This window comes from Corvus hawaiiensis (assembly GCF_020740725.1).
Source record: "Corvus hawaiiensis isolate bCorHaw1 chromosome 32 unlocalized genomic scaffold, bCorHaw1.pri.cur SUPER_32a, whole genome shotgun sequence".
Lineage (NCBI taxonomy): Eukaryota > Metazoa > Chordata > Aves > Passeriformes > Corvidae > Corvus > Corvus hawaiiensis.
In genome coordinates this window covers 91,280-115,786 of record NW_025963249.1, presented here as the reverse complement: position 1 = coordinate 115,786, position 24,507 = coordinate 91,280, and the positions used below count along the sequence as shown (strand labels likewise).

Here is a 24,507-nt window from a genome sequence, read left to right as displayed (position 1 = left end):
GTTTTGTTCCAAAATTGAGGGGTTTTACCTCAAAATGGGGGGTTTTGTTCCAAAATTGAGGGGTTTTACCTCAAAATGGGGGGGTTTTGTTCCAAATTGGAGGGGTTTTACCTCAAAATGCAGGGATTTTGTCCATAAATGGAGGGATTTTACCTCAAAATGGGAGGATTTTTCCCCAGAAAAGGGGATTTTACCTCCAAAGGGGGATTGTGGCCGAAAACGGGGCAATTTTACCTCAAAATGGGGGGATTTTGTCCCTAAATGAGGAGGTTTTGTCCCGAAAAGGAGGAGATTTTGTCCCTAAATGGAGGGATTTTACCTCAAAATGGGGGGGTTGTTCATAAATGAGGAGGTTTTGTTCCAAAATTGAGGGGTTTTACCTCAAAATGGGGGGTTTTGCTCCAAAATTGAGGGGTTTTACCTCAAAATGGGGGGGTTTTGTTCCTAATTGGAGGGGTTTTACCTCAAAATGGGGGGTTTTGTTCCAAAATTGAGGGGTTTTACCTCAAAACGATGGGATTTTGTCCATAAATGGAGGGGTTTTACCTCAAAATGGGAGGATTTTTCCCCAGAAAAGGGGATTTTACCTCCAAAGGGGGATTGTGGCCCAAAACGGGGCAATTTTACCTCAAAATGGGGGGGTTTTGTTCCAAAAAGGAGGGGTTTTACCTCAAAACGATGGGATTTTGTCCATAAACGAAACAATTTTACCTCAAAATGCGGAGGTTTTGTCCCTAAATGAGGAGGTTTTGTCCCGAAAAGGAGGAGATTTTGTCCCTAAATGGAGGGATTTTACCTCAAAATGGGGGGGTTGTTCAAAAATGAGGAGATTTTGTTCCTAAAAGGAGGGGTTTTACCTCAAAATGGGGGGATTTTGTTCATAAATGGAGGGATTTTACCTCAAAATGCGGGGATTTTGTTCCTAAATGAGCAGATTTTGTCCTGAAAAGGAGGGGTTTTACCTCAAAATGGGGGGTTTTGTTCATAAATTGAGGGGTTTTACCTCAAAATGGGGGGATTTTGTTCCTAAATGAGGAGATTTTGTCTCTAAATGGAGCAATTTCTTCTCAAAATGGGGGGTTTTGTTCCAAAAAGGAGGGGTTTTACCTCAAAACGCTGGGATTTTGTCCATAAACGAAGCAATTTTACCTCAAAACGCGGGGATTTTGTCCCTAAATGAGGAGATTTTGTCCCGAAAAGGAGGAGATTTTGTCCCTAAATGAGGGATTTTACCTCAAAATGGGGCAGTTGTTCATAAATGAGGAGATTTTGTTCCTAAATGGAGGGGTTTTGCCTCAAAATGCGGGGGGGTTGTTCATAAATGAGGAGGTTTTGTTCCTAAAAGGAGGGGTTTTACCTCAAAATGGGGGGTTTTGTTCCAAAATTGAGGGGTTTTGCCTCAAAATGGGGGGGGTTTGTTCCTAATTGGAGGGGTTTTACCTCAAAACGCTGGGATTTTGTTCCAAAATTGAGGGGTTTTACCTCAAAATGCAGGGATTTTGTCCCTAAAAGGAGGGGTTTTACCTCAAAATGGGGGGGGTTGTTCATAAATGAGGAGGTTTTGTCCCTAAAAGGAGGGGTTTTACCTCAAAACGCGGAGATTTTGTTCATAAATGAGGAGGTTTTGTCCCGAAAAGGAGGGGTTTTACCTTAAAATGGGGGGGTTTGTTCCATAAATGAGGGAATTTTGTCCCTAAATGGAGGGGTTTTACCTCAAAATGGGAGGATTTTTCCCCAGAAAAGGGGATTTTACCTCCAAAGGGGGATTGTGGCCCAAAACGGGGCAATTTTACCTCAAAATGGGGGATTTTGTTCCTAAATGAGGAGATTTTGTCTCTAAAAGGAGGGGTTTTACCTCAAAATGGGGGGTTTTGTTAAAAAATTGGAGGTGTTTTACCTCAAAATGGGGAGTTTTGTTCCAAAAAGGAGGGGTTTTACCTCAAAACGCTGGGATTTTGTCCATAAATGGAGGGATTTTACCTCAAAATGGGAGGATTTTTCCCCAGAAAAGGGGATTTTACCTCCAAATGGGGATCGTGTCCCAAAACGGGGCAATTTTACCTCAAAATGGGGGGTTTTGTTCCTAAATGAGGAGATTTTGTCTCTAAATGGAGCAATTTCTTCTCAAAATGCGGGGGTTTTGTTCCAAAAAGGAGGGGTTTTACCTCAAAACGCTGGGATTTTGTCCATAAATGAAGCAATTTTACCTCAAAATGCGGGGATTTTGTTCCTAAATGGGGGGATTTTGTCCATAAATGAGGAGATTTTGTCCCTAAATGGAGGGATTTTACCTCAAAATGGGGGGGTTGTTCATAAATGAGGAGGTTTTGTTCCAAAATTGAGGGGTTTTACCTCAAAATGGGGGGTTTTGTTCCAAAATTGAGGGGTTTTACCTCAAAATGGGGGGGTTTTGTTCCAAATTGGAGGGGTTTTACCTCAAAATGCAGGGATTTTGTCCATAAATGGAGGGATTTTACCTCAAAATGGGAGGATTTTTCCCCAGAAAAGGGGATTTTACCTCTAAAGGGGGATTGTGGCCGAAAACGGGGCAATTTTACCTCAAAATGGGGGGTTTTGTTCCTAAATGAGGAGATTTTGTCCCGAAAAGGAGGAGATTTTGTCCCTAAATGGAGGGATTTTACCTCAAAATGGGGGGGTTGTTCATAAATGAGGAGGTTTTGTTCCAAAATTGAGGGGTTTTACCTCAAAATGGGGGGTTTTGCTCCAAAATTGAGGGGTTTTACCTCAAAATGGGGGGGTTTTGTTCCTAATTGGAGGGGTTTTACCTCAAAATGGGGGGTTTTGTTCCAAAATTGAGGGGTTTTACCTCAAAACGATGGGATTTTGTCCATAAATGGAGGGGTTTTACCTCAAAATGGGAGGATTTTTCCCCAGAAAAGGGGATTTTACCTCCAAAGGGGGATTGTGGCCCAAAACGGGGCAATTTTACCTCAAAATGGGGGGGTTTTGTTCCAAAAAGGAGGGGTTTTACCTCAAAACGATGGGATTTTGTCCATAAATGAAGCAATTTTACCTCAAAATGCGGGGATTTTGATCCTAAATGAGGAGGTTTTGTCCCGAAAAGGAGGGGTTTTACCTCAAAATGGGGGGTTTTGTTCATAAATTGAGGGATTTTACCTCAAAATGGGGGGGTTTTGTTCCAAATTGGAGGGGTTTTACCTCAAAATGCAGGGATTTTGTCCATAAATGGAGGGATTTTACCTCAAAATGGGAGGATTTTTCCCCAGAAAAGGGGATTTTACCTCCAAAGGGGGATTGTGGCCCAAAACGGGGCAATTTTACCTCAAAATGGGGGGATTTTGTCCCTAAATGAGGAGGTTTTGTCCCGAAAAGGAGGAGATTTTGTCCCTAAATGGAGGGATTTTACCTCAAAATGGGGGGGTTGTTCATAAATGAGGAGGTTTTGTTCCAAAATTGAGGGGTTTTACCTCAAAATGGGGGGGTTTTGTTCCTAATTGGAGGGGTTTTACCTCAAAATGGGGGGTTTTGTTCCAAAATTGAGGGGTTTTACCTCAAAACGATGGGATTTTGTCCATAAATGGAGGGGTTTTACCTCAAAATGGGAGGATTTTTCCCCAGAAAAGGGGATTTTACCTCCAAAGGGGGGTTGTGGCCCAAAACGGGGCAATTTTACCTCAAAATGGGGGGGTTTTGTTCCAAAAAGGAGGGGTTTTACCTCAAAACGATGGGATTTTGTCCATAAACGAAACAATTTTACCTCAAAATGCGGAGGTTTTGTCCCTAAATGAGGAGGTTTTGTCCCGAAAAGGAGGAGATTTTGTCCCTAAATGGAGGGATTTTACCTCAAAATGGGGGGGTTGTTCAAAAATGAGGAGATTTTGTTCCTAAAAGGAGGGGTTTTACCTCAAAATGGGGGGATTTTGTTCATAAATGGAGGGATTTTACCTCAAAATGCGGGGATTTTGTTCCTAAATGAGCAGATTTTGTCCTGAAAAGGAGGGGTTTTACCTCAAAATGGGGGGATTTTGTCCCAAAATTGAGGGGTTTTACCTCAAAATGCAGGGATTTTGTCCATAAATGGAGGGATTTTACCTCAAAATGGGAGGATTTTTCCCCAGAAAAGGGGATTTTACCTCCAAAGGGGGGTTGTGGCCGAAAACGGGGCAATTTTACCTCAAAATGGGGGGATTTTGTCCCTAAATGAGGAGGTTTTGTCCCGAAAAGGAGGAGATTTTGTCCCTAAATGGAGGGATTTTACCTCAAAATGGGGGGGTTGTTCATAAATGAGGAGGTTTTGTTCCAAAATTGAGGGGTTTTACCTCAAAATGGGGGGTTTTGCTCCAAAATTGAGGGGTTTTACCTCAAAATGGGGGGGTTTTGTTCCTAATTGGAGGGGTTTTACCTCAAAATGGGGGGTTTTGTTCCAAAATTGAGGGGTTTTACCTCAAAACGATGGGATTTTGTCCATAAATGGAGGGGTTTTACCTCAAAATGGGAGGATTTTTCCCCAGAAAAGGGGATTTTACCTCCAAAGGGGGATTGTGGCCCAAAACGGGGCAATTTTACCTCAAAATGGGGGGGTTTTGTTCCAAAAAGGAGGGGTTTTACCTCAAAACGATGGGATTTTGTCCATAAACGAAACAATTTTACCTCAAAATGCGGAGGTTTTGTCCCTAAATGAGGAGGTTTTGTCCCGAAAAGGAGGAGATTTTGTCCCTAAATGGAGGGATTTTACCTCAAAATGGGGGGGTTGTTCAAAAATGAGGAGATTTTGTTCCTAAAAGGAGGGGTTTTACCTCAAAATGGGGGGATTTTGTTCATAAATGGAGGGATTTTATCTCAAAATGCGGGGATTTTGTTCCTAAATGAGCAGATTTTGTCCTGAAAAGGAGGGGTTTTACCTCAAAATGGGGGGTTTTGTTCATAAATTGAGGGGTTTTACCTCAAAATGCAGGGATTTTGTCCATAAATGGAGGGATTTTACCTCAAAATGGGAGGATTTTTCCCCAGAAAAGGGGATTTTACCTCTAAAGGGGGATTGTGGCCGAAAACGGGGCAATTTTACCTCAAAATGGGGGGTTTTGTTCCTAAATGAGGAGATTTTGTCCCGAAAAGGAGGAGATTTTGTCCCTAAATGGAGGGATTTTACCTCAAAATGGGGGGGTTGTTCATAAATGAGGAGGTTTTGTTCCAAAATTGAGGGGTTTTACCTCAAAATGGGGGGTTTTGCTCCAAAATTGAGGGGTTTTACCTCAAAATGGGGGGGTTTTGTTCCTAATTGGAGGGGTTTTACCTCAAAATGGGGGGTTTTGTTCCAAAATTGAGGGGTTTTACCTCAAAACGATGGGATTTTGTCCATAAATGGAGGGGTTTTACCTCAAAATGGGAGGATTTTTCCCCAGAAAAGGGGATTTTACCTCCAAAGGGGGATTGTGGCCGAAAACGGGGCAATTTTACCTCAAAATGGGGGGATTTTGTCCCTAAATGAGGAGGTTTTGTCCCGAAAAGGAGGAGATTTTGTCCCTAAATGGAGGGATTTTACCTCAAAATGGGGGGGTTGTTCAAAAATGAGGAGATTTTGTTCCTAAAAGGAGGGGTTTTACCTCAAAATGGGGGGATTTTGTTCATAAATGGAGGGATTTTACCTCAAAATGCGGGGATTTTGTTCCTAAATGAGCAGATTTTGTCCTGAAAAGGAGGGGTTTTACCTCAAAATGGGGGGTTTTGTTCATAAATTGAGGGGTTTTACCTCAAAATGGGGGGATTTTGTTCCTAAATGAGGAGATTTTGTCTCTAAATGGAGCAATTTCTTCTCAAAATGGGGGGTTTTGTTCCAAAAAGAAGGGGTTTTACCTCAAAACGATGGGATTTTGTCCATAAACGAAGCAATTTTACCTCAAAACGCGGGGATTTTGTCCCTAAATGAGGAGATTTTGTCCCGAAAAGGAGGAGATTTTGTCCCTAAATGAGGGATTTTACCTCAAAATGGGGCAGTTGTTCATAAATGAGGAGATTTTGTTCCTAAATGGAGGGGTTTTGCCTCAAAATGCGGGGGGGTTGTTCATAAATGAGGAGGTTTTGTTCCTAAAAGGAGGGGCTTTACCTCAAAATGGGGGGTTTTGTTCCAAAATTGAGGGGTTTTACCTCAAAATGCAGGGATTTTGTCCATAAATGGAGGGATTTTACCTCAAAATGGGGGGATTTTTCCCCAGAAAAGGGGATTTTACCTCCAAACGGGGATCGTGTCCCAAAACGGGGCAATTTTACCTCAAAATGGGGGGATTTTGTTCCAAAAAGGAGGGGTTTTACCTCAAAATGGGAGGCTTTTGTCCATAAATGAGGGAATTTTGTCCCTAAATGGAGGGATTTTACCTCAAAACGGGGCAATTTTACCTCAAAATGGGGGGATTTTGCTCCAAAACGGGAATTTTGTCCCTAAAAGGAGCGGTTTTATCTCAAGATGGGAATATTATTCCCCAGAAAGAGGGATTTTACCTCAAAATGACGGAATTTTGCCCCAAAATGAGGAGATTTTGCCCCAAAATGAGGAGGTTTGGACCCTAAATGAGAAGATTTTACCTCAAAATGGGAATATTTTTCCCCAGAATGATGGATTTTGCCACAAAACAGGGATTTTGTCCCTAAATGAGGGGATTTTGCCCCAAAACGGCTCCATTTTACCTCAAAATAGGAGGAGGTTTTTGGGGTTCCCTGGGCTGGTTTTGGTTTTTCTGGGGTTCCCAGAGGTGGTTTTGGGGTGGTTTTTGGGGTTTTTGGGGTTCCCTGTGGGGTTTTTTGGGTTTTTTGGGGGTTCCCTGTGGAATTTTTGGGGTTCCATGCGGGGTTTTTTGGGGTTTTTGGGGTTCCATTAAGTGGTTTTAGGGTTTTTTTGGGGTTCCCTGTGGGGTTTTTGGGGTTCCCTGTGGGGTTTTGGTTTTTCTGGGGTTCCCTGTGGAGTTTTTGGGGTTTTTTGGGTGTTTTTGGGGTTCCCTGTGGGGTTTTTGGGGTTCCATGCAGAGTTTTTGGGGTGTTTTGGGGGTCCCTGTGGGGTTTTTTGGGGTGTTTTGGGGGGTTCCCTGTGGGATTTTTTTGGGGTTCCCTGTGGGGTTTTGGTTTTTCTGGGGTTCCCTGTGGGGTTTTGGTTTTTTTGGGGTTCCCTGTGGGGTTTTTGGGGTTCCATGCGGTGCTTTTGGGGTTTTTGAGGTTCCATTAAGTGTTTTTGGGGTTTTTTTGGGGTTTCCTGTGGAGTTTTTGGGGTTCCATGCAGGGGTTTTTGGCTGTTTTTGAAGACCCCTGTGGGGTTTTTGGGGTTCCCTGTGGGGTTTTTGGGGTTCCCCAGGCTGGTTTTGGGGTTCCCTATGAGGTTTTTTGGGGTTTTCGGGGTTCCATTAAGTGTTTTCTAGGGTTTTTTTGGGGTTCCCTGTGGGTTTTTAAAGTGTTTTTGGGGTTTCCCAGGCTGGTTTCGGTTTTTTTGGGGTTCCATGCGGCGCTTTTGGGGTTTTTGGGGTTCCCTGTGGGATTTTTCGGGGTTCCCTGTGGGGTTTTTTTGGTTTTTCTGGGGTTCCCCTTGTGGTTTTTGGGGTTCCATGCAGGGCTTTTGGGGTTTTTGGGGTTCCCTGTGGGGTTTTTGGGGTTCCATGCGGTGCTTTTGGGGTTTTTGGGGTTTCTTGTGGGGTTTTGGGGTTCCATGCAGGGCTTTTGGGGTTCCATTAAGGGTTTTTTTTGGTGTTTTTGGGGTTCCATGCAGGGCTTTTGGAGTTTTGGGGTTCCCTGTGGGGTTTTTTGGGTGTTTTTGGGGTTCCCTGTGGGGTTTTTAAGTGTTTTTGGGGTTTCCTGGGCTGGTTTTGGTTTTTTTGGGGTTCCCTGCGGGGTTTTTGGGGTTCCATGCGGTGCTTTTGGGGTTTTTGGGGTTCCATTAAGTGGTTTTGGGGTGTTTTTGGGGTTCCCAGTGGAGTTTTTGGGGTTTTTTTGGTGTTTTTGGAGTTCCCTATGGGGTTTTTGGGGTTCCCCAGGCTGGTTTTGGAGTTTTTGGGGTTCCCTATGCGGTTTTTTTTTGTTTTTTTGGGGTTCCCTGTGGAGTTTTTGGGGTTCCCTGTGGGGTTTTGGGGTTCCATGCAGGGCTTTTGGGGTTCCATTAAGGGTTTTTTTTTGGTGTTTTTGGGGTTCCATGCAGGGCTTTTGGAGTTTTGGGGTTCCCTGTGGGGTTTTTTGGGTGTTTTTGGGGTTCCCTGTGGGGTTTTTAAGTGTTTTTGGGGTTTCCCGGGCTGGTTTTGGTTTTTTTGGGGTTCCCTGTGGGGTTTTTGGGGTTCCATTAAGTGTTTTTAGGGTGTTTTTGGGGTTCCCAGTGGAGTTCCTGGGGTTCCCTGTGGGGTTTTTGGGGTTCCATGCGGTGCTTTTGGGGTTTTTGGGGTTCCATTAAGTGTTTTTGGGGTGTTTTTGGGGTTCCCAGTGGAGTTTTTGGGGTTTTTTTGGTGTTTTTGGGGTTCCCTGTGGGGTTTTTGGGGTTCCATGCAGGGTTTTTGGGGTTCCATTAAGTGTTTTTGGGGTTTTGGGGTTCCCTGTGGGGTTTCTGGGGTTCCCTTTGGTGTTTTTGGGGTTCCCTGTGGGTTTTTAAAGTGTTTTTGGGGTTTCCCAGGCTGGTTTCGGTTTTTTTGGGGTTCCATGCGGCGCTTTTGGGGTTTTTGGGGTTCCCTGTGGGGTTTTTCGGGGCTCCCTGTGGGGTTTTTTTTGGTTTTTCTGGGGCTCCCTTTGGGGTTTTTTGGGGTTCCATGCAGGGCTTTTGGGGTTTTTGGGGTTCCATTAAGTGGTTTTTTGGTGTTTTTTGGGTTCCCTGTGGGGTTTTTAAGTGTTTTTGGGGTTTCCCGGGCTGGTTTTGGTGTTTTTGGGGTTCCCAGTGGAGTTCCTGGGGTTCCCTGTGGGATTTTTGGGGTTCCATGCAGGGCTTTTGGGGTTTTTGGGGTTCCATTAAGTGGTTTTTTGGTGTTTTTGGGGTTCCCTGTGGGGTTTTTAAGTGTTTTTGGGGTTTCCCAGGCTGGTTTTGGTGTTTTTGGGGTTCCCTGTGGGGTTTTTGGGGTTCCATGCAGGGCTTTTGGGGTGTTTTGGGGTTCCCTGTGGGATTTTTTGGGGTTCCCTGTGGGGTTTTGGTTTTTCTGGGGATCCCTGTGGGATTTTTGGGGTTCCATGCAGGGCTTTTGGGGTTTTTGGGGTTCCATTAAGTGGTTTTGGGTGTTTTTGGGGATCCCTGTGGGGTTTTTGGGGTTCCATGCGGTGCTTTTGGGGTTTTTGGGGTTCCATTAAGTGTTTTCTAGGGTTTTTTTTGGGTTCCCTGTGGGTTTTTAAAGTGTTTTTGGGGTTTCCCGGGCTGGTTTCGGTTTTTTTGGGCTTCCCTGTGGGGTTTTTGGGGTTCCCTTTGTTGTTTTTGGGCTTCCCTGTGGGGTTTTTGGGGTTCCATTAAGTGGTTTTGGGTGGTTTTGGGGCTCCCTGTGGGTTTTTTTAAGTGTTTTTGGGGTTTCCCGGGCTGTTTTTTTGGGGTTTTTTGGGGTTCCCTGTGGAGTTTTTGGGGTTCCATGCGGTGCTTTTGGGGTTTTTGGGGATCCCTGTGGGTTTTTTTGGGGTTCCATGCAGGGCTTTTGGGGTTTTTGGGGTTCCATTAAGTGTTTTCTAGGGTTTTTTGGGGTTCCCTGTGGGGTTTTTAAGTGTTTTTGGGGTTTCCCGGGCTGGTTTTGGTTTTTTTTTGGGGTTCCCTGTGGGTTTTTTGGGGTTCCATGCGGTGCTTTTGGGGTTTTTGGGGTTACATGCAGGGGTTTTTAGGGTGTTTTTGGGGTTCCCTGTGGGGTTTTTGTTTTTCTGGGGTTCCCTGTGGGGTTTTTGGGGTTCCATGCAGGGGTTTTTTGGCTGTTTTTGAAAATCCCTGTGGGGTTTTTGGGGTTCCCTGTGGGGTTTTGGTTTTTCTGAGGTTCCCTGTGGAATTTTTGGGGTTCCATGCGCTGCTTTTGGGGTTTTTGGGGTTCCATGCAGGGCTTTTGGGGTTTTTGGGGTTCTATTAAGTGTTTTTTTGGGCGTTCTTGGGGTTCCCTGTGGGGTTTTTGGGGTCTCTCACCTTCTCCAGGGTCTCGATGCGCTGCTTCAGCAGCCGATTCTCAGAGCGGAGCCGCTGGGGACAGAGAGGGACAGAGAGGGACAGAGGGACAGAGGGACAGAGAGGGACAGAGGGACAGAGGGACAGAGAGGGACAGAGGGACAGAGAGGGACAGAGAGGGATAGAGAGGGACAGAGGGGACAGAGGGACAGAGGGACAGAGGGACAGAGAGGGGACAGAGGGACAGAGGGGACAGAGAGGGACAGAGGGACAGAGAGGGACAGAGGGACAGAGGGACAGAGAGGGACAGAGGGACAGAGAGGGGACAGAGGGACAGAGAGGGACAGAGGGACAGAGGGACAGAGGGGACAGAGGGACAGAGGGATAGAGGGACAGAGAGGGACAGAGAGGGGACAGAGAGGGGACAGAGGGACAGAGGGACAGAGAGGGACAGAGAGGGGACAGAGGGACAGAGGGACAGAGAGGGGACAGAGGGACAGAGGGACAGAGGGACAGACAGGGGACAGAGGGACAGAGAGGGACAGAGAGGGGACAGAGAGGGGACAGAGGGACAGAGGGACAGAGAGACAGAGGGACAGAGGGACAGAGGGACAGAGAGGGGACAGAGGGGACAGAGAGGGACAGAGGGACAGAGGGACAGAGGGACAGAGGGACAGAGAGGGGACAGAGGGACAGAGGGACAGAGGGACAGAGAGGGACAGAGGGACAGAGGGGACAGAGGGACAGAGGGACAGAGGGACAGAGAGGGGACAGAGGGACAGAGAGGGGACAGAGGGACAGAGGGGACAGAGAGGGACAGAGAGGGACAGAGGGGACAGAGGGACAGAGAGGGGACAGAGGGACAGAGGGACAGAGGGACAGAGGGGACAGAGGGGACAGAGGGACAGAGGGACAGAGGGGACAGAGGGACAGAGGGAGAGAGGGACAGAGAGGGGACAGAGGGACAGAGGGACAGAGGGACAGAGGGACAGAGGGACAGAGAGGGGACAGAGGGACAGAGGGACAGAGGGACAGAGAGGGGACAGAGAGGGACAGAGGGGACAGAGGGAGAGAGGGGACAGAGGGACAGAGAGGGACAGAGAGGGGACAGAGAGGGACAGAGGGACAGAGAGGGGACAGAGGGACAGAGAGGGACAGAGGGACAGAGAGGGACAGAGGGACAGAGAGGGGACAGAGAGGGACAGAGGGACAGAGGGACAGAGGGACAGAGAGGGGACAGAGAGGGGACAGAGGGACAGAGGGACAGAGAGGGGACAGAGAGGGGACAGAGGGACAGAGGGACAGAGGGATAGAGGGACAGAGAGGGGACAGAGGGACAGAGGGACAGAGGGATAGAGGGATAGAGAGGGGACAGAGGGACAGAGGGACAGAGAGGGGACAGAGAGGGACAGAGGGACAGAGGGACAGAGGGACAGAGGGATAGAGAGGGGACAGAGGGACAGAGGGACAGAGGGACAGAGAGGGGACAGAGAGGGGACAGAGAGGGGACAGAGGGACAGAGAGGGGACAGAGAGGGGACAGAGAGGGGACAGACGGACAGAAGGACAGAGGGACAGAGCAGGGGTTACTTCAGGAAGGGGGGAGGGGATGTCCCCAGAGGGTCACTGAGCCCAGGGCCAGCCCAGGGCCAGGGGGACACGAGGGGAGGTGGCCCCAGGGTGGCCTCGGCCACTCCCAGTGGCCCCAAGGTGGCCAAAGTGACCCTGGGATGACCCAAAATGTCCCCAGCCTGGCCTGGGTGACCCCAGGTGTCCCCAAGGTGTCCCAGGGTGTCCCAAGGTGTCCCCAGATGTCCCCAGGGTGTCCCAAGGTGTCCTCAGGGTGTCCCAAGGTGTCCCCAAGGTGTCCCAAGGTGACCCCAGGTGTCCCCAAGGTGTCCCAGGGTGTCCCAGGGTGTCCCCAGGGTGTCCCCAAGGTGTCCCCAGATGTCCCCAGGGTGTCCCAAGGTGTCCCCAGGGTGTCCTCAGATGTCCCCAAGGTGTCCCAAGGTGTCCCCAGGGTGTCCCCAAGGTGTCCCCAGATGTCCCCAAGGTGTCCCAAGGTGCCCCAAGGTGTCCCCAAGGTGTCCCTAAGGTGTCCCAAGGTGCCCCAAGGTGTCCCCAAGGTGTCCCCAAGGTGTCCCAGGGTGTCCCAAGGTGTCCCAAGGTGTCCCAGGGTGTCCCCAAGGCTGTCTCACCTTGATCTCGATCTGCTCCTCCATCTCTTTGCTCTTGAGGGCAGCGTACTCCTTCTCCAGCCTGCGGGGACACGGACGGGGCTGGGGAACGGGAACGGGAACGGAAACGGGGACGGGGATGGGGAATGGGAACGGGGATGGGAACAGGGCCGGGAATGGGAACAGGAATGGGAACAGGGAATGGGAACAGGGCCAGGAATGGGGCTGGGAATGGGAACAGGAATGGGGCTGGGAATGGGAACAGGGCCAGGAATGGGAACAGGGATGGGAACAGGGCCAGGAATGGGGCTGGGAATGGGAACAGGGAATGGGAACAGGGCCAGGAATGGGGCCGGGAATGGGAACAGGGCCAGGAATGGGGCCGGGAATGGGAACAGGGAATGGGAACAGGGCCAGGAATGGGGCCGGGAATGGGGCCGGGAATGGGAACAGGGATGGGAACAGGGCCAGGAATGGGGCTGGGAATGGGAACAGGGAATGGGAACAGGGCCAGGAATGGGGCCGGGAATGGGAACAGGGATGGGAACAGGGCCAGGAATGGGGCCGGGAATGGGAACAGGGAATGGGAACAGGGCCAGGAATGGGGCTGGGAATGGGAACAGGGCATGGGAACAGGGAATGGGAACAGGGCCAGGAATGGGGCCGGGAATGGGAACAGGGCCAGGAATGGGGCTGGGAATGGGAACAGGGCCAGGAATGGGGCCGGGAATGGGGCTGGGAATGGGAACAGGGAATGGGAACAGGGCCAGGAATGGGGCCGGGAATGGGAACAGGGAATGGTAACAGGGCCAGGAATGGGGCTGGGAATGGGAACAGGGCCAGGAATGGGGCCGGGAATGGGAACAGGGCCAGGAATGGGGCTGGGAATGGGAACAGGGCCAGGAATGGGGCCGGGAATGGGAACAGGAATGGGAACAGGGAATGGGAACAGGGCCAGGAATGGGGCTGGGAATGGGAACAGGGCCAGGAATGGGGCTGGGAATGGGAACAGGAATGGGAACAGGGCCAGGAAAGGGGCTGGGAATGGGAACAGGGAATGGGAACAGGGCCAGGAATGGGGCCGGGAATGGGGCTGGGAATGGGAACAGGGAATGGGAACAGGGAATGGGAACAGGGCCAGGAATGGGGCCGGGAATGGGAACAGGGAATGGGAACAGGGCCAGGAATGGGGCCGGGAATGGGAACAGGGCCAGGAATGGGGCTGGGAATGGGAACAGGGAATGGGAACAGGGCCAGGAATGGGGCCGGGAATGGGAACAGGGCCAGGAATGGGGCTGGGAATGGGAACAGGAATGGGAACAGGGCCAGGAATGGGGCCGGGAATGGGAACAGGGATGGGAACAGGGCCAGGAATGGGGCCGGGAATGGGAACAGGGCCAGGAATGGGGCCGGGAATGGGAATAGGAATGGGAACAGGGCCAGGAATGGGGCCGGGAATGGGAACAGGGAATGGGAACAGGGCCAGGAATGGGGCTGGGAATGGGAACAGGGAATGGGAACAGGGCCAGGAATGGGGCCGGGAATGGGAACAGGGAATGGGAACAGGGCCAGGAATGGGGCTGGGAATGGGGCCGGGAATGGGAACAGGGAATGGGAACAGGGCCAGGAATGGGGCCGGGAATGGGGCCGGGAATGGGAACAGGGATGGGAACAGGGAATAGGAACAGGGAATGGGAACAGGGCCGGGAATGGGGCCGGGAATGGGAACAGGGAATGGGAACAGGGCCAGGAATGGGGCCGGGAATGGGAACAGGGAATGGGAACAGGGCCAGGAATGGGGCTGGGAATGGGAACAGGGAATGGGAACAGGGCCAGGAATGGGGCCGGGAATGGGAACAGGGAATGGGAACAGGGCCAGGAATGGGGCTGGGAATGGGGCCGGGAATGGGAACAGGGAATGGGAACAGGGCCAGGAATGGGGCCGGGAATGGGGCCGGGAATGGGAACAGGGATGGGAACAGGGAATAGGAACAGGGAATGGGAACAGGGCCGGGAATGGGGCCGGGAATGGGAACAGGGAATGGGAACAGGGAATGGGAACAGGGCCAGGAATGGGGCCGGGAATGGGAACAGGGAATGGGAACAGGGCCAGGAATGGGGCTGGGAATGGGGCCGGGAATGGGAACAGGGCCAGGAATGGGGCCGGGAATGGGGCCGGGAATGGGAACAGGGATGGGAACAGGGCCAGGAATGGGGCCGGGGCCGGGACTGGGGCCGTGTCCCCCACCCGCTGACCTCTTCATCTTCTTGGGGTTGTACTTGACCTGGCAGGCCCTGAGGATGAGCTTGTCGGGGCAGGAGTCGAACTGGTGCGGGATCACCTTCTGGAAGTACTGGGGACAGCGGGGCCGGGCGTGAAAAGCAGCAAAACCCACCCCAAATGGGGTAAAGCAGCACGAAACAGGGAAAAACTGACCCCAAATGGGAAAAAACTGACCCCAAATAGGGGAAAACCCACCCCAAATGGGGGAACTGACCCCAAATGGGGGAAAACTGACCCCAAATGGGGGAAAACCAGCACAAATGGGGGAAAATCAGAATAAAAGGCGGAAAACTGACCCTAAATGGGGGAAAACTGACCCTAAATGGGGGGAAACCAGCACAAAATGGGGAAACTGACCCCAAATGGGGGAAAACCCAGCAAAAATGGGGGAAAACTGACCCCAAATGGGGGAAAACCAGCAAAAAATGGGGAAAAACTGACCCCAAATAGGGGAAAACCCACCCCAAATGGGGGAACTGACCCCAAATGGGGGAAAATCAGAACGAAAGGGGGAAAACTGACCCTAAATGGGGGAAAACTGACCCTAAATGAGGGAAAACCAGCACAAAATGGGGAAAAACTGACCCCAAATGGGGGAAAACCCAGCAAAAATGGGGGAAAACTGACCCCAAATGGGGGGAAACTGACCCTAAATGGGGGAAAACCAGCAAAAATGGGGAAACTGACCCCAAACGGGGGAAAACTGACCCCAAATAGGGGAAAACCCACCCCAAATGGGGGAAAACTGACCCTAAATGGGGGAAAACTGACCCTAAATGGGGGAAAACCAGCACAAATGGGGGGAAACTGACCCCAAATGGGGGAACACTGACCCTAAATGGGGGGGAAACTGACCCCAAATAGGGGAAAACCAGCACAAATGGGGGAAAATCAGAACAAAAGGGGGAAAACTGACCCCAAATGGGGGAAAACTGACCCCAAATGGGGGAAAACCCAGCAAAAATGGGGGGAAACTGACCCCAAATGGGGGAAAACTGACCCTAAATGGGGGAAACTGACCCCAAATGGGGGAAAACTGACCCTAAATGGGGGAAAACCAGCACAAATAGGGGAAAATCAGAATAAAAGGCGGAAAACTGACCCTAAATGGGGGAAAACTGACCCTAAATGGGGGAAACTGACCCCAAATGGGGGAAAACTGACCCTAAATGGGGGAAAACCAGCACAAATAGGGGAAAATCAGAATAAAAGGCAGAAAACTGACCCTAAATGGGGGAAAACTGACCCTAAATGGGGGGAAACCAGCACAAAATGGGGAAACTGACCCCAAATGGGGGAAAACCCAGCAAAAATGGGGGAAAACTGACCCCAAATGGGGGAAAACCAGCAAAAAACGGGGAAAACTGACCCTAAAGGGGGGAAACTGACCCCAAATGGGGGAAAACTGACCCTAAATGGGGGAAAACTGACCCTAAATGGGGGAAAACCAGCACAAATGGGGGGAAACTGACCCCAAATGGGGGAACACTGACCCTAAATGGGGGGAAACTGACCCCAAATAGGGGAAAACCAGCACAAATGGGGGAAAATCAGAACAAAAGGGGGAAAACTGACCCCAAATGGGGGAAAACCCAGCAAAAATGGGGGAAACTGACCCCAAATGGGGGAAAACTGACCCTAAATGGGGGAAAACCAGCACAAATGGGGAAAAACCCACAAGAAATGGAGGAAAAGCAGCAAAAATGGGGGGAAATCAGCACAAAATGACCGAAATCACCCCAAAATTCATCCCATTGACCAAACCCATCCCAAAACTCATCCCAAAATTCATCCCATTGACCGAACCCATCCCAAAACTCATCCCAAAATTCATCCCATTGACCAAATCCACCCCAAACCCCATCCCACTGACCAAATCGATCCCAAATCCATCCCGTTGCCCAAATCCACCCCAAAACATGACCCCAAAACTCATCCCATTGGCCAAATCCATCCCAAACCCATCCCAAAATTCATCCCATTGACCAAAACCACCCCAAAATTTGTCCTGTTGGCCAAACCCATCCCAAACCCACCCCATTGGCTGAACCCACCCCAAAACACAACCCCAAACCCCACCCCATTGACTGAATCCACCCCAAAACACGACCCCAAACTCATCCCATTGGCCAAACCCACCCCAAACTCATCCCATTGACTGAATCCACCCCAAAACACAACCCCAAACCCATCCCATTGGCCAAACCCACCCCAAACCCATCCCATTGGCCAAACCCACCCCAAAACACGACCCCAAACCCATCCCATTGACCAAGCCCATCCCAAACCCCACCCCATTGACTGAACCCACCCCAAAACACGACCCCAAACCCATCCCACTGGCCAAACCCACCCCAAAACCCATCCCATTGGCCAAACCCACCCCAAACCCATCCCACTGGCCAAACCCACCCCAAAACACGACCCCAAACTCATCCCGTTGACCAAACCGACCCCAAACCCATCCCATTGGCCAAACCCACCCCAAAACACGACCCCAAACTCATCCCATTGGCTGAACCCACCCCAAACTCATCCCATTGGCCAAACCCATCCCAAAACTCATCCCATTGGCTGAACCCACCCCAAAACACAACCCCAAACCCCACCCCATTGACTGAACCCACCCCAAAACAGAACCCCAAACTCATCCCATTGGCCAAACCCACCCCAAACTCATCCCATTGACTGAATCCACCCCAAAACACAACCCCAAACCCATCCCATTGGCCAAACCCACCCCAAACTCATCCCAGTGGCCAAACCCACCCCAAAACACGACCCCAAACCCATCCCATTGACCAAGCCCATCCCAAAACCCACCCCATTGACTGAACCCACCCCAAAACACGACCCCAAACCCATCCCATTGGCCAAACCCACCCCAAAACACGACCCCAAACCCACCCCATTGGCCAAACCCACCCCAAAACACGACCCCAAACCCACCCCATTGGCCAAACCCATCCCAAAACACGACCCCAAACCCATCCCATTGGCCAAACCCATCCCAAACCCACCCCATTGGCCAAACCCCGCTGGGGGCCGTACCTGGGACATCCCCTCCATGTCCAGCTGGACCAGCTCGGCCTGGTTGAACTGGAGCAGGGCCATCCCCACGCGGAACACGATCTCCAGCCCCTGCCGACGGCCCCGCCCGGTCACTGGGGCCACCACGGCCACCCCGGGGCCACCACGGCCACCCCAGGGCCACCCCAGGTCATCCCTGGGTCATTTCATCCAGCCTTGGGGCCACCACGGCCACCGTGGGGCCACCACGGCCACCCCAGGGTCACCATGAGTCATCTTTGGGTCATTTCACCCAGCCTTGGGGCCACCACGGCCACTCTGAGGCCACCACGGCCACCCTGGGGCCATCTCAGGTCACGCCGGGGTCACCTGGGCCGTTCCCAGGGCTGCTTTTGAGGGGTTTGGTTCCACCCCAAATCCTGAGGGGTTGGTGCCACCCCAAACCCAAACTTTTGAGGGATTTGGTTTCATCCCAAATTTTCATGGATTTGGTCCTATCCCAAATTTTCATGGATTTGGTCCCATCCCCAATTTTTGAGGGAATTCTGTCCCAACCCCAAATCCCGAGGGCTTGGATCCACCCTAAACTCCCTCCTGAGCCCAAATTTTAAGGGATTTGATCCCAACCCCAAACCCAAATTTTGATAGATTTGATCCCAACCCCAAACCCAAATTTTAAGGGATTCTGCCACACCCCAACCCCAAATTTTGATGGATTTGATCCCAACCCCAAACCCATTTTTAAGGAATTTGGTCTCACCCCAACCCCGTTTTTAAGGAATTTTGTCCCACCCCAAACCCATTTTTTAAGGAATTCTGCCATACTCCAACCCCTAATTTTTGATTTGATCCCAACCCCAATCCCATTTTTAAGGAATTTAATCCCACCCCAACCCCAAAATTTAAGGGATTTGATCCCAACCCCAAACCCAAATTTTAAGGAATTTTGTCCCACCCCAAATCCATTTTAAATGGATTTTATCCCACTCCAAACCCAAATTTTGAGGGATTTGATCCCACCCCAAACCCATTTTTAAGGAATTTGATCCCACCCCAAACCCATTTTTAAGGAATTTTATCCCACCCCAACCCCAAGTTTTGATGGATTTGGTCCCAACCCCAACCCCATTTTTAAGGGATTTTATCCCACTCCAAACCCAAATTTTGAGGGATTTGATCCCGACCCCAAACCCATTTTTAAGGGATTTGGTCCCACCCCAAACCCAAATTTTAAGGAATTTTGTCCCACCCCAAACCCATTTTTGATGGATTTGGTCCCATCCCAAATTTTGAGGGATTTTGTTCCACCCCAAATTTTCACTGATTTGGTCCCAACCCCAACCCATTTTTAAGGAATTCAGTCCCACCCCAGCCCCAAATTTTGATGGATTTGATCCCAACCCCAACCCCAAACTTTAAGAGATTTGATCCCACCTCAAACCCATTTTTAAGGAATTTTATCCCACCCCAAACCCATTTTTAAGGGATTCGTTTCCAATCCCAAACCCAAATTTTGAGGGATTTGGTCCCATCCCAAATTTTGATGGATTTGATCCCAACCACAAACCCATTTTTAAGGGATTTGATCCAACCCCAAACACATTTTTAAGGAATTTAATCCCACCCCAACCCCAAATTTTGATGGATTTGATCCCAACCCCAAACCCATTTTTAAGGAATTTGGTCCCAAACCCAAATTTTGATGGATTTGATCCCAACCCCAAACCCAAATTTTAAGGGATTTGATCCCAACCCCAAACCCATTTTAAAGGAATTTGGTTCCAATCCCAAACACAAATTTTGAGGCATTTGATCCCAACCACAAACCCATTCTTAACGGATTTTATCCCACCCCAAACCCATTTTTAAGGGATTTGATCCCAACCCCAAACCCATTTTTAAGGAATTTGATCCCACCCCAAACCCATTTTTAATGGATTTAATCCCACCCCAACCCCAAATTTTGAGGGATTTGGTTCCACCCCAACCCCATTTTTAAGGGGATTTGGTCCCAACCCCAAACCCATTTTCTGTGGGATTTGATCCCAACCGCAAACCCAAACTTTAAGGGATTTGATCCCACCCCAAACCCATTTTCTGTGGGATTTGATCCCACCCCAATCCCATTTATAAGGAATTTGATCCCACCCCAAACCCATTCTTAACAGATTTGATCCCACCCCAAACCCATTTTAAGCATTTTTAACCCTTCCAAACCCAAATTCTCTCCCGCTATTCTCCCACTCCCCTTCCCCTAAAATCCCGCGGGATCCTCCCGGCGCCCCCACGGCTCGGGGCCGGTTTTTTTGGGATACCTCGTACATGAAGATGTCGAAGACGCGCGTGGCCACGGGCAGGGGGAAGGTGGTGAGGAAAGAGCGTGAGGACCAGGACGAGGCGTACATGGAGGTGAGGAAGCTCTGCGAGCGGAAGTGCACGTTCAGCTCCGGCAGCTGCTCCTGCGACCCCAAAAAACACCGGGAATTCGGGATGGGGTTGGGATGGGTTGGGATGGGGTTGTGATGGGGTCGGGATGGGGTCGGGATGGGGTTGGGATGGGGTTGGGATGGGGTTGGGATGGGGTTGGGTGGGGTTGGGATGGGGGTTGGGGATGAGTTGGGATGGGTTGGGGTGGGGTTGGGATGGGTTGGGATGGGGTTGGGATGGGGTTGGGATGGGTTGGGATGGGGTTGGGATGGGGTTGGGGTTGGGGATGGGGTTGGGGGGGGGTCGGGATGGGGTTGGGATGGGGTTGGGATGGGGTTGGGATGGGGTTGGGATGGGGTCGGGATGGGGTCGGGATGGGGTCGGGATGGGGTTGGGATGGGGTTGGGATGGGGATGGGGTTGGGATGGGGTTGGGATGGGGTTGGGATGGGGTTGGGGTGGGGTTGGGATGGGTTGGGATGGGGTTGGGATGGGGTTGGGGTTGGGATGGGGTTGGGGTGGGGTTGGGGTGGGGTTGGGATGGGGGTTGGGATGGGGTTGGGGTTGGGATGGGGTTGGGGTGGGGTTGGGTGGGGTTGGGATGGGGTTGGGGTGGGGTTGGGGTTGGGGTGGGTTGGGGTGGGGTTGGGATGGGGTTGGGATGAGTTGGGATGGGGTTGGGATGGGGTCGGGATGGGGTCGGGATGGGGTTGGGATGGGTTGGGATGGGGTTGGGATGGGGTTGGGATGGGGTTGGATGGGGTCGGGATGGGGTTGGGATGGGGTTGGGGGGGGTGGGATGGGGTCGGGATGGGGTTGGGGGGGGGTCGGGATGGGGTCGGGATGGGGTTGGGGGGGGTTGGGGGGGGTGGGATGGGGTTGGGATGGGGTCGGGATGGGGTCGGGATGGGGGTCGGGATGGGGTTGGGATGGGGGTTGGGATGGGGTTGGGATGGGGTTGGGGGGGGTTGGGGGGGGTTGGGATGGGGTTGGGATGGGGTCCGGGATGGGGTCGGGATGGGGTCGGGATGGGGTCGGGATGGGGGTTGGGGGGGGTCGGGATGGGGTCGGATGGGGTTGGGGGGGGTTGGGGGGGGGGTTGGGATGGGGTTGGGATGGGGGTTGGGATGGGGTTGGGATGGGGTCGGGATGGGGTCGGGATGGGGTTGGGATGGGGTTGGGAGGGGGTTGGGAGGGTTGGGATGGGATTAGGTTGGGATGGGGTTGGGATGGGGTTGGGGTGGGGTTGGGATGGGGTTGGGTGGGGTTGGGATGGGGTTGGGATGGGGTTGGGGGGGGTTGGGATGGGGTTGGGGTTTGGGGATGGGGTTGGGATGGGGTTGGGGTGGGGTTGGGTGGGGTTGGGATGGGGTTGGGTGGGGTCGGGATGGGGTTGGGATGGGGTTGGGGGGGGGTCGGGATGGGGTTGGGATGGGTTGGGATGGGGTCGGGATGGGGTTGGGATGGGGTTGGGTGGGTCGGGATGGGGTTGGGATGGGGTCGGGATGGGGTTGGGATGGGGTCGGGATGGGGTCGGGATGGGGTTGGGGGGGGTTGGGATGGGGTTGGGATGGGGTCGGGATGGGTTGGGATGGGGTCGGGATGGGGTCGGGATGGGGTTGGGATGGGGTTGGGATGGGTTGGGATGGGGTTGGGGTTGGGATGGGGTTGGGGGGGGGTCGGGGGTTGGGATGGGGTTGGGATGGGGTTGGGGGGGGTTGGGATGGGGTTGGGATGGGGTTGGGATGGGGTCTGGGATGGGGTTGGATGGGGTTGGGATGGGGTTGGGATGGGGTTGGGGTTGGGATGGGGTTGGGATGTGGGGTCGGGATGGGGTTGGGATGGGGTCGGGATGGGGTCGGGATGGGGTTGGGATGGGGTTGGGATGGGGTTGGGATGGGGTTGGGTTGGGATGGGGTTGGGGGGGTCGGGATGGGGTTGGGATGGGTTGGGATGGGGTTGGGATGGGGTTGGGATGGGGTCGGATGGGGTCGGGATGGGGTTGGGATGGGGTTGGGATGGGGTTGGGGATGGGGATGGGGTTGGGATGGGGTTGGGATGGGGTTGGGATGGGGTTGGGGTGGGGTTGGGATGGGGTTGGGATGGGGTTGGGATGGGGTTGGGGTTGGGATGGGGTTGGGGGTGGGGGTTGGGTGGGGTTGGGATGGGGTTGGGGATGGGGTTGGGTTGGATGGGGTTGGGGTGGGGTTGGTGGGGTTGGGATGGGGTTGGGGTGGGGTTGGGGTTGGGGTGGGGTTGGGGTGGGGTTGGGGGGGGTTGGGATGGGGTCGGATGGGGTCGGGATGGGGTCGGGATGGGGTTGGGGTGGGGTTGGGGTGGGGTCGGGATGGGGTTGGGATGAGTTGGGATGGGTTTGGGATGGGGTCGGGATGGGGTCGGGATGGGGTTGGGATGGGGTTGGGATGGGGTTGGGATGGGGTTGGGATGGGGTTGGGATGGGGTTGGGGTTGGGGATGGGGTTGGGGTGGGGTTGGGGTGGGGTTGGGATGGGGTTGGGATGGGGTTGGGTGGGGTCGGGATGGGTTGGGATGGGGTTGGGGGGGGGTCGGGATGGGGTTGGGATGGGGGGTTGGGATGGGGTTGGGATGGGGTTTGGGTGGGGTCGGGATGGGTTGGGATGGGGTTGGGGGGGGTTGGGATGGGGTCGGGATGGGGTTGGGATGGGGTTGGGTGGGGTCGGGATGGGGTTGGGATGGGGTTGGGGGGGGTTGGGATGGGGTTGGGGTGGGGTTGGGATGGGGTTGGGGGGGGTTGGGATGGGGTTGGGTGGGGTCGGGATGGGTTGGGATGGGGTTGGGGGGGGGTCGGGATGGGGTTGGGATGGGGTTGGGATGGGGTCGGGATGGGGTTGGGATGGGGTCGGGATGGGGTCGGGATGGGGTTGGGGTGGGGTTGGGATGGGGTTGGGATGGGGTTGGGATGGGGTTGGGGTTGGGATGGGGTTGGGGTGGGGTTGGGGTGGGGGTTGGGATGGGGTTGGGGGGGGGTTGGGGTGGGGTTGGGTGGGGTTGGGATGGGGTTGGGGTGGGGTTGGGATGGGGTTGGGATGGGGGTTTGGGTGGGGTTGGGGGGGGTTGGGATGGGGTTGGGTGGGGTTGGGATGGGGTTGGGGTGGGGTTGGGGGGGGTTGGGGTGGGGTTGGGTGGGGTTGGGTGGGGTTGGGATGGGGTTGGGGTGGGTTGGGATGGGGGTTGGGGGGGGTTGGGGTGGGGTTGGGTGGGGTTGGGGGGGGTTGGGATGGGGTTGGGATGGGGTTGGGGTGGGGGTTGGGGTGGGGTCGGGGTGGGGTTGGGATGGGGTTGGGGTTGGGATGGGGTTGGGATGGGGTTGGGATGGGGTTGGGGGGGGTTGGGATGGGGTCGGGATGGGTCGGGGATGGGGTTGGGATGGGGTTGGGGTGGGGTTGGGATGGGGTTGGGGTGGGGTTGGGATGGGGTTGGGATGGGGTTGGGGTGGGGGTTGGGATGGGGTTGGGATGGGGTTGGGATGGGGTTGGGATGGGGTTGGGGTGGGGTTGGGATGGGGTTGGGGTGGGGTTGGGATGGGGTTGGGATGGGGTTGGGATGGGGGTCGGGATGGGGTCGGGATGGGGTTGGGATGGGGTTGGGGTGGGGTTGGGATGGGGGTTGGGATGGGGTTGGGGTTGGGATGGGTGGTTGGGATGGGGTTGGAGGGGGTTGGGAGGGGGTTGGGGAGGGGGTTGGGATGGGGGCTGAGGGAAGGTTCTGGGAGAGGAAGGGTTGGGGGTGGTGGATCAGGGGATGCAGGGTGGGGGGGAGGTTGTGGTGGGGCTTTGGGGGTTTTGTGGATGGTTCTTGGATCCCATGGACGGTCCCTGGATCCCATAGGTGGCCCTTTGGGGGTGCCATGGATGGTCCTTTGGGGTCCCATAAATTGTCCCTTTGGGGTCTCCTGGATGGGTCCTTGGGATCCCATGGATGGTTCCTCTAGGGGTCCCATGGATGGTTCCTTTAGGGGTCCCATGGATGTCCCTGGATCCATGGATGGTTCTTTGGGGGGTGTCATGGATGGTCCTTTGGGCAACCCATGGATGGTCCCTGGGTCCCATGGATGGTCCTTTGGGAGTCCCATGGAGGGTTCCTTTGGGGTGCTCATGGACAGCCTTGGATCTCATGGGTGGGTCCTCTGGGGAACTCATGGATGGCCCTTTGGGGGTCCCATAAAGTTGTCCTTTGGGGGGTGCCATGGATGGTTTCTCTTTAGGGGTCTCATGGATGGTCCTTTAGGAGTTTCATGGATGGTTCCTTAAGGGGTCTCGTAGATGGTCCTTGGATCCCATGGATTGATCCCTTTAGGGTCCCATAAATTGTCCCTTTGGGGTCACGTGGATGGTTCTTGGATCCCATGGATGGTCCTTTGGGGGTGCCATAAATTGTCCCTTTGGGGGGTGCCATGGATGGTCCTTTGGGGGTTTCATGGATGGTCCTTTGGGCAACCCATGGATGGTTCCTTTGGGGTTTCATGGATGGTCCCCTGGGGTCCCATGAAT

The 24,507-nt window shown here is 53.1% G+C and overlaps 1 protein-coding gene across 1 annotated transcript in view; it reads right to left on the bottom strand.

Annotated features, from left to right (window-relative positions):
- Positions 1 to 24,507, bottom strand: part of EVI5L (ecotropic viral integration site 5 like) — an 85,537-nt gene that overhangs the window by 23,242 nt on the left and 37,788 nt on the right. Inside the window, exons 7-11 of the mRNA XM_048293090.1 lie at positions 19,866 to 20,009; positions 17,572 to 17,661; positions 14,493 to 14,590; positions 12,258 to 12,318; positions 10,082 to 10,135 (exon numbers count right to left, since the gene is read on the bottom strand). Coding sequence (XP_048149047.1) covers positions 10,082 to 10,135; positions 12,258 to 12,318; positions 14,493 to 14,590; positions 17,572 to 17,661; positions 19,866 to 20,009 — 447 coding nt within the window. The remainder of the gene's footprint in view (positions 1 to 10,081; positions 10,136 to 12,257; positions 12,319 to 14,492; positions 14,591 to 17,571; positions 17,662 to 19,865; positions 20,010 to 24,507) is intronic.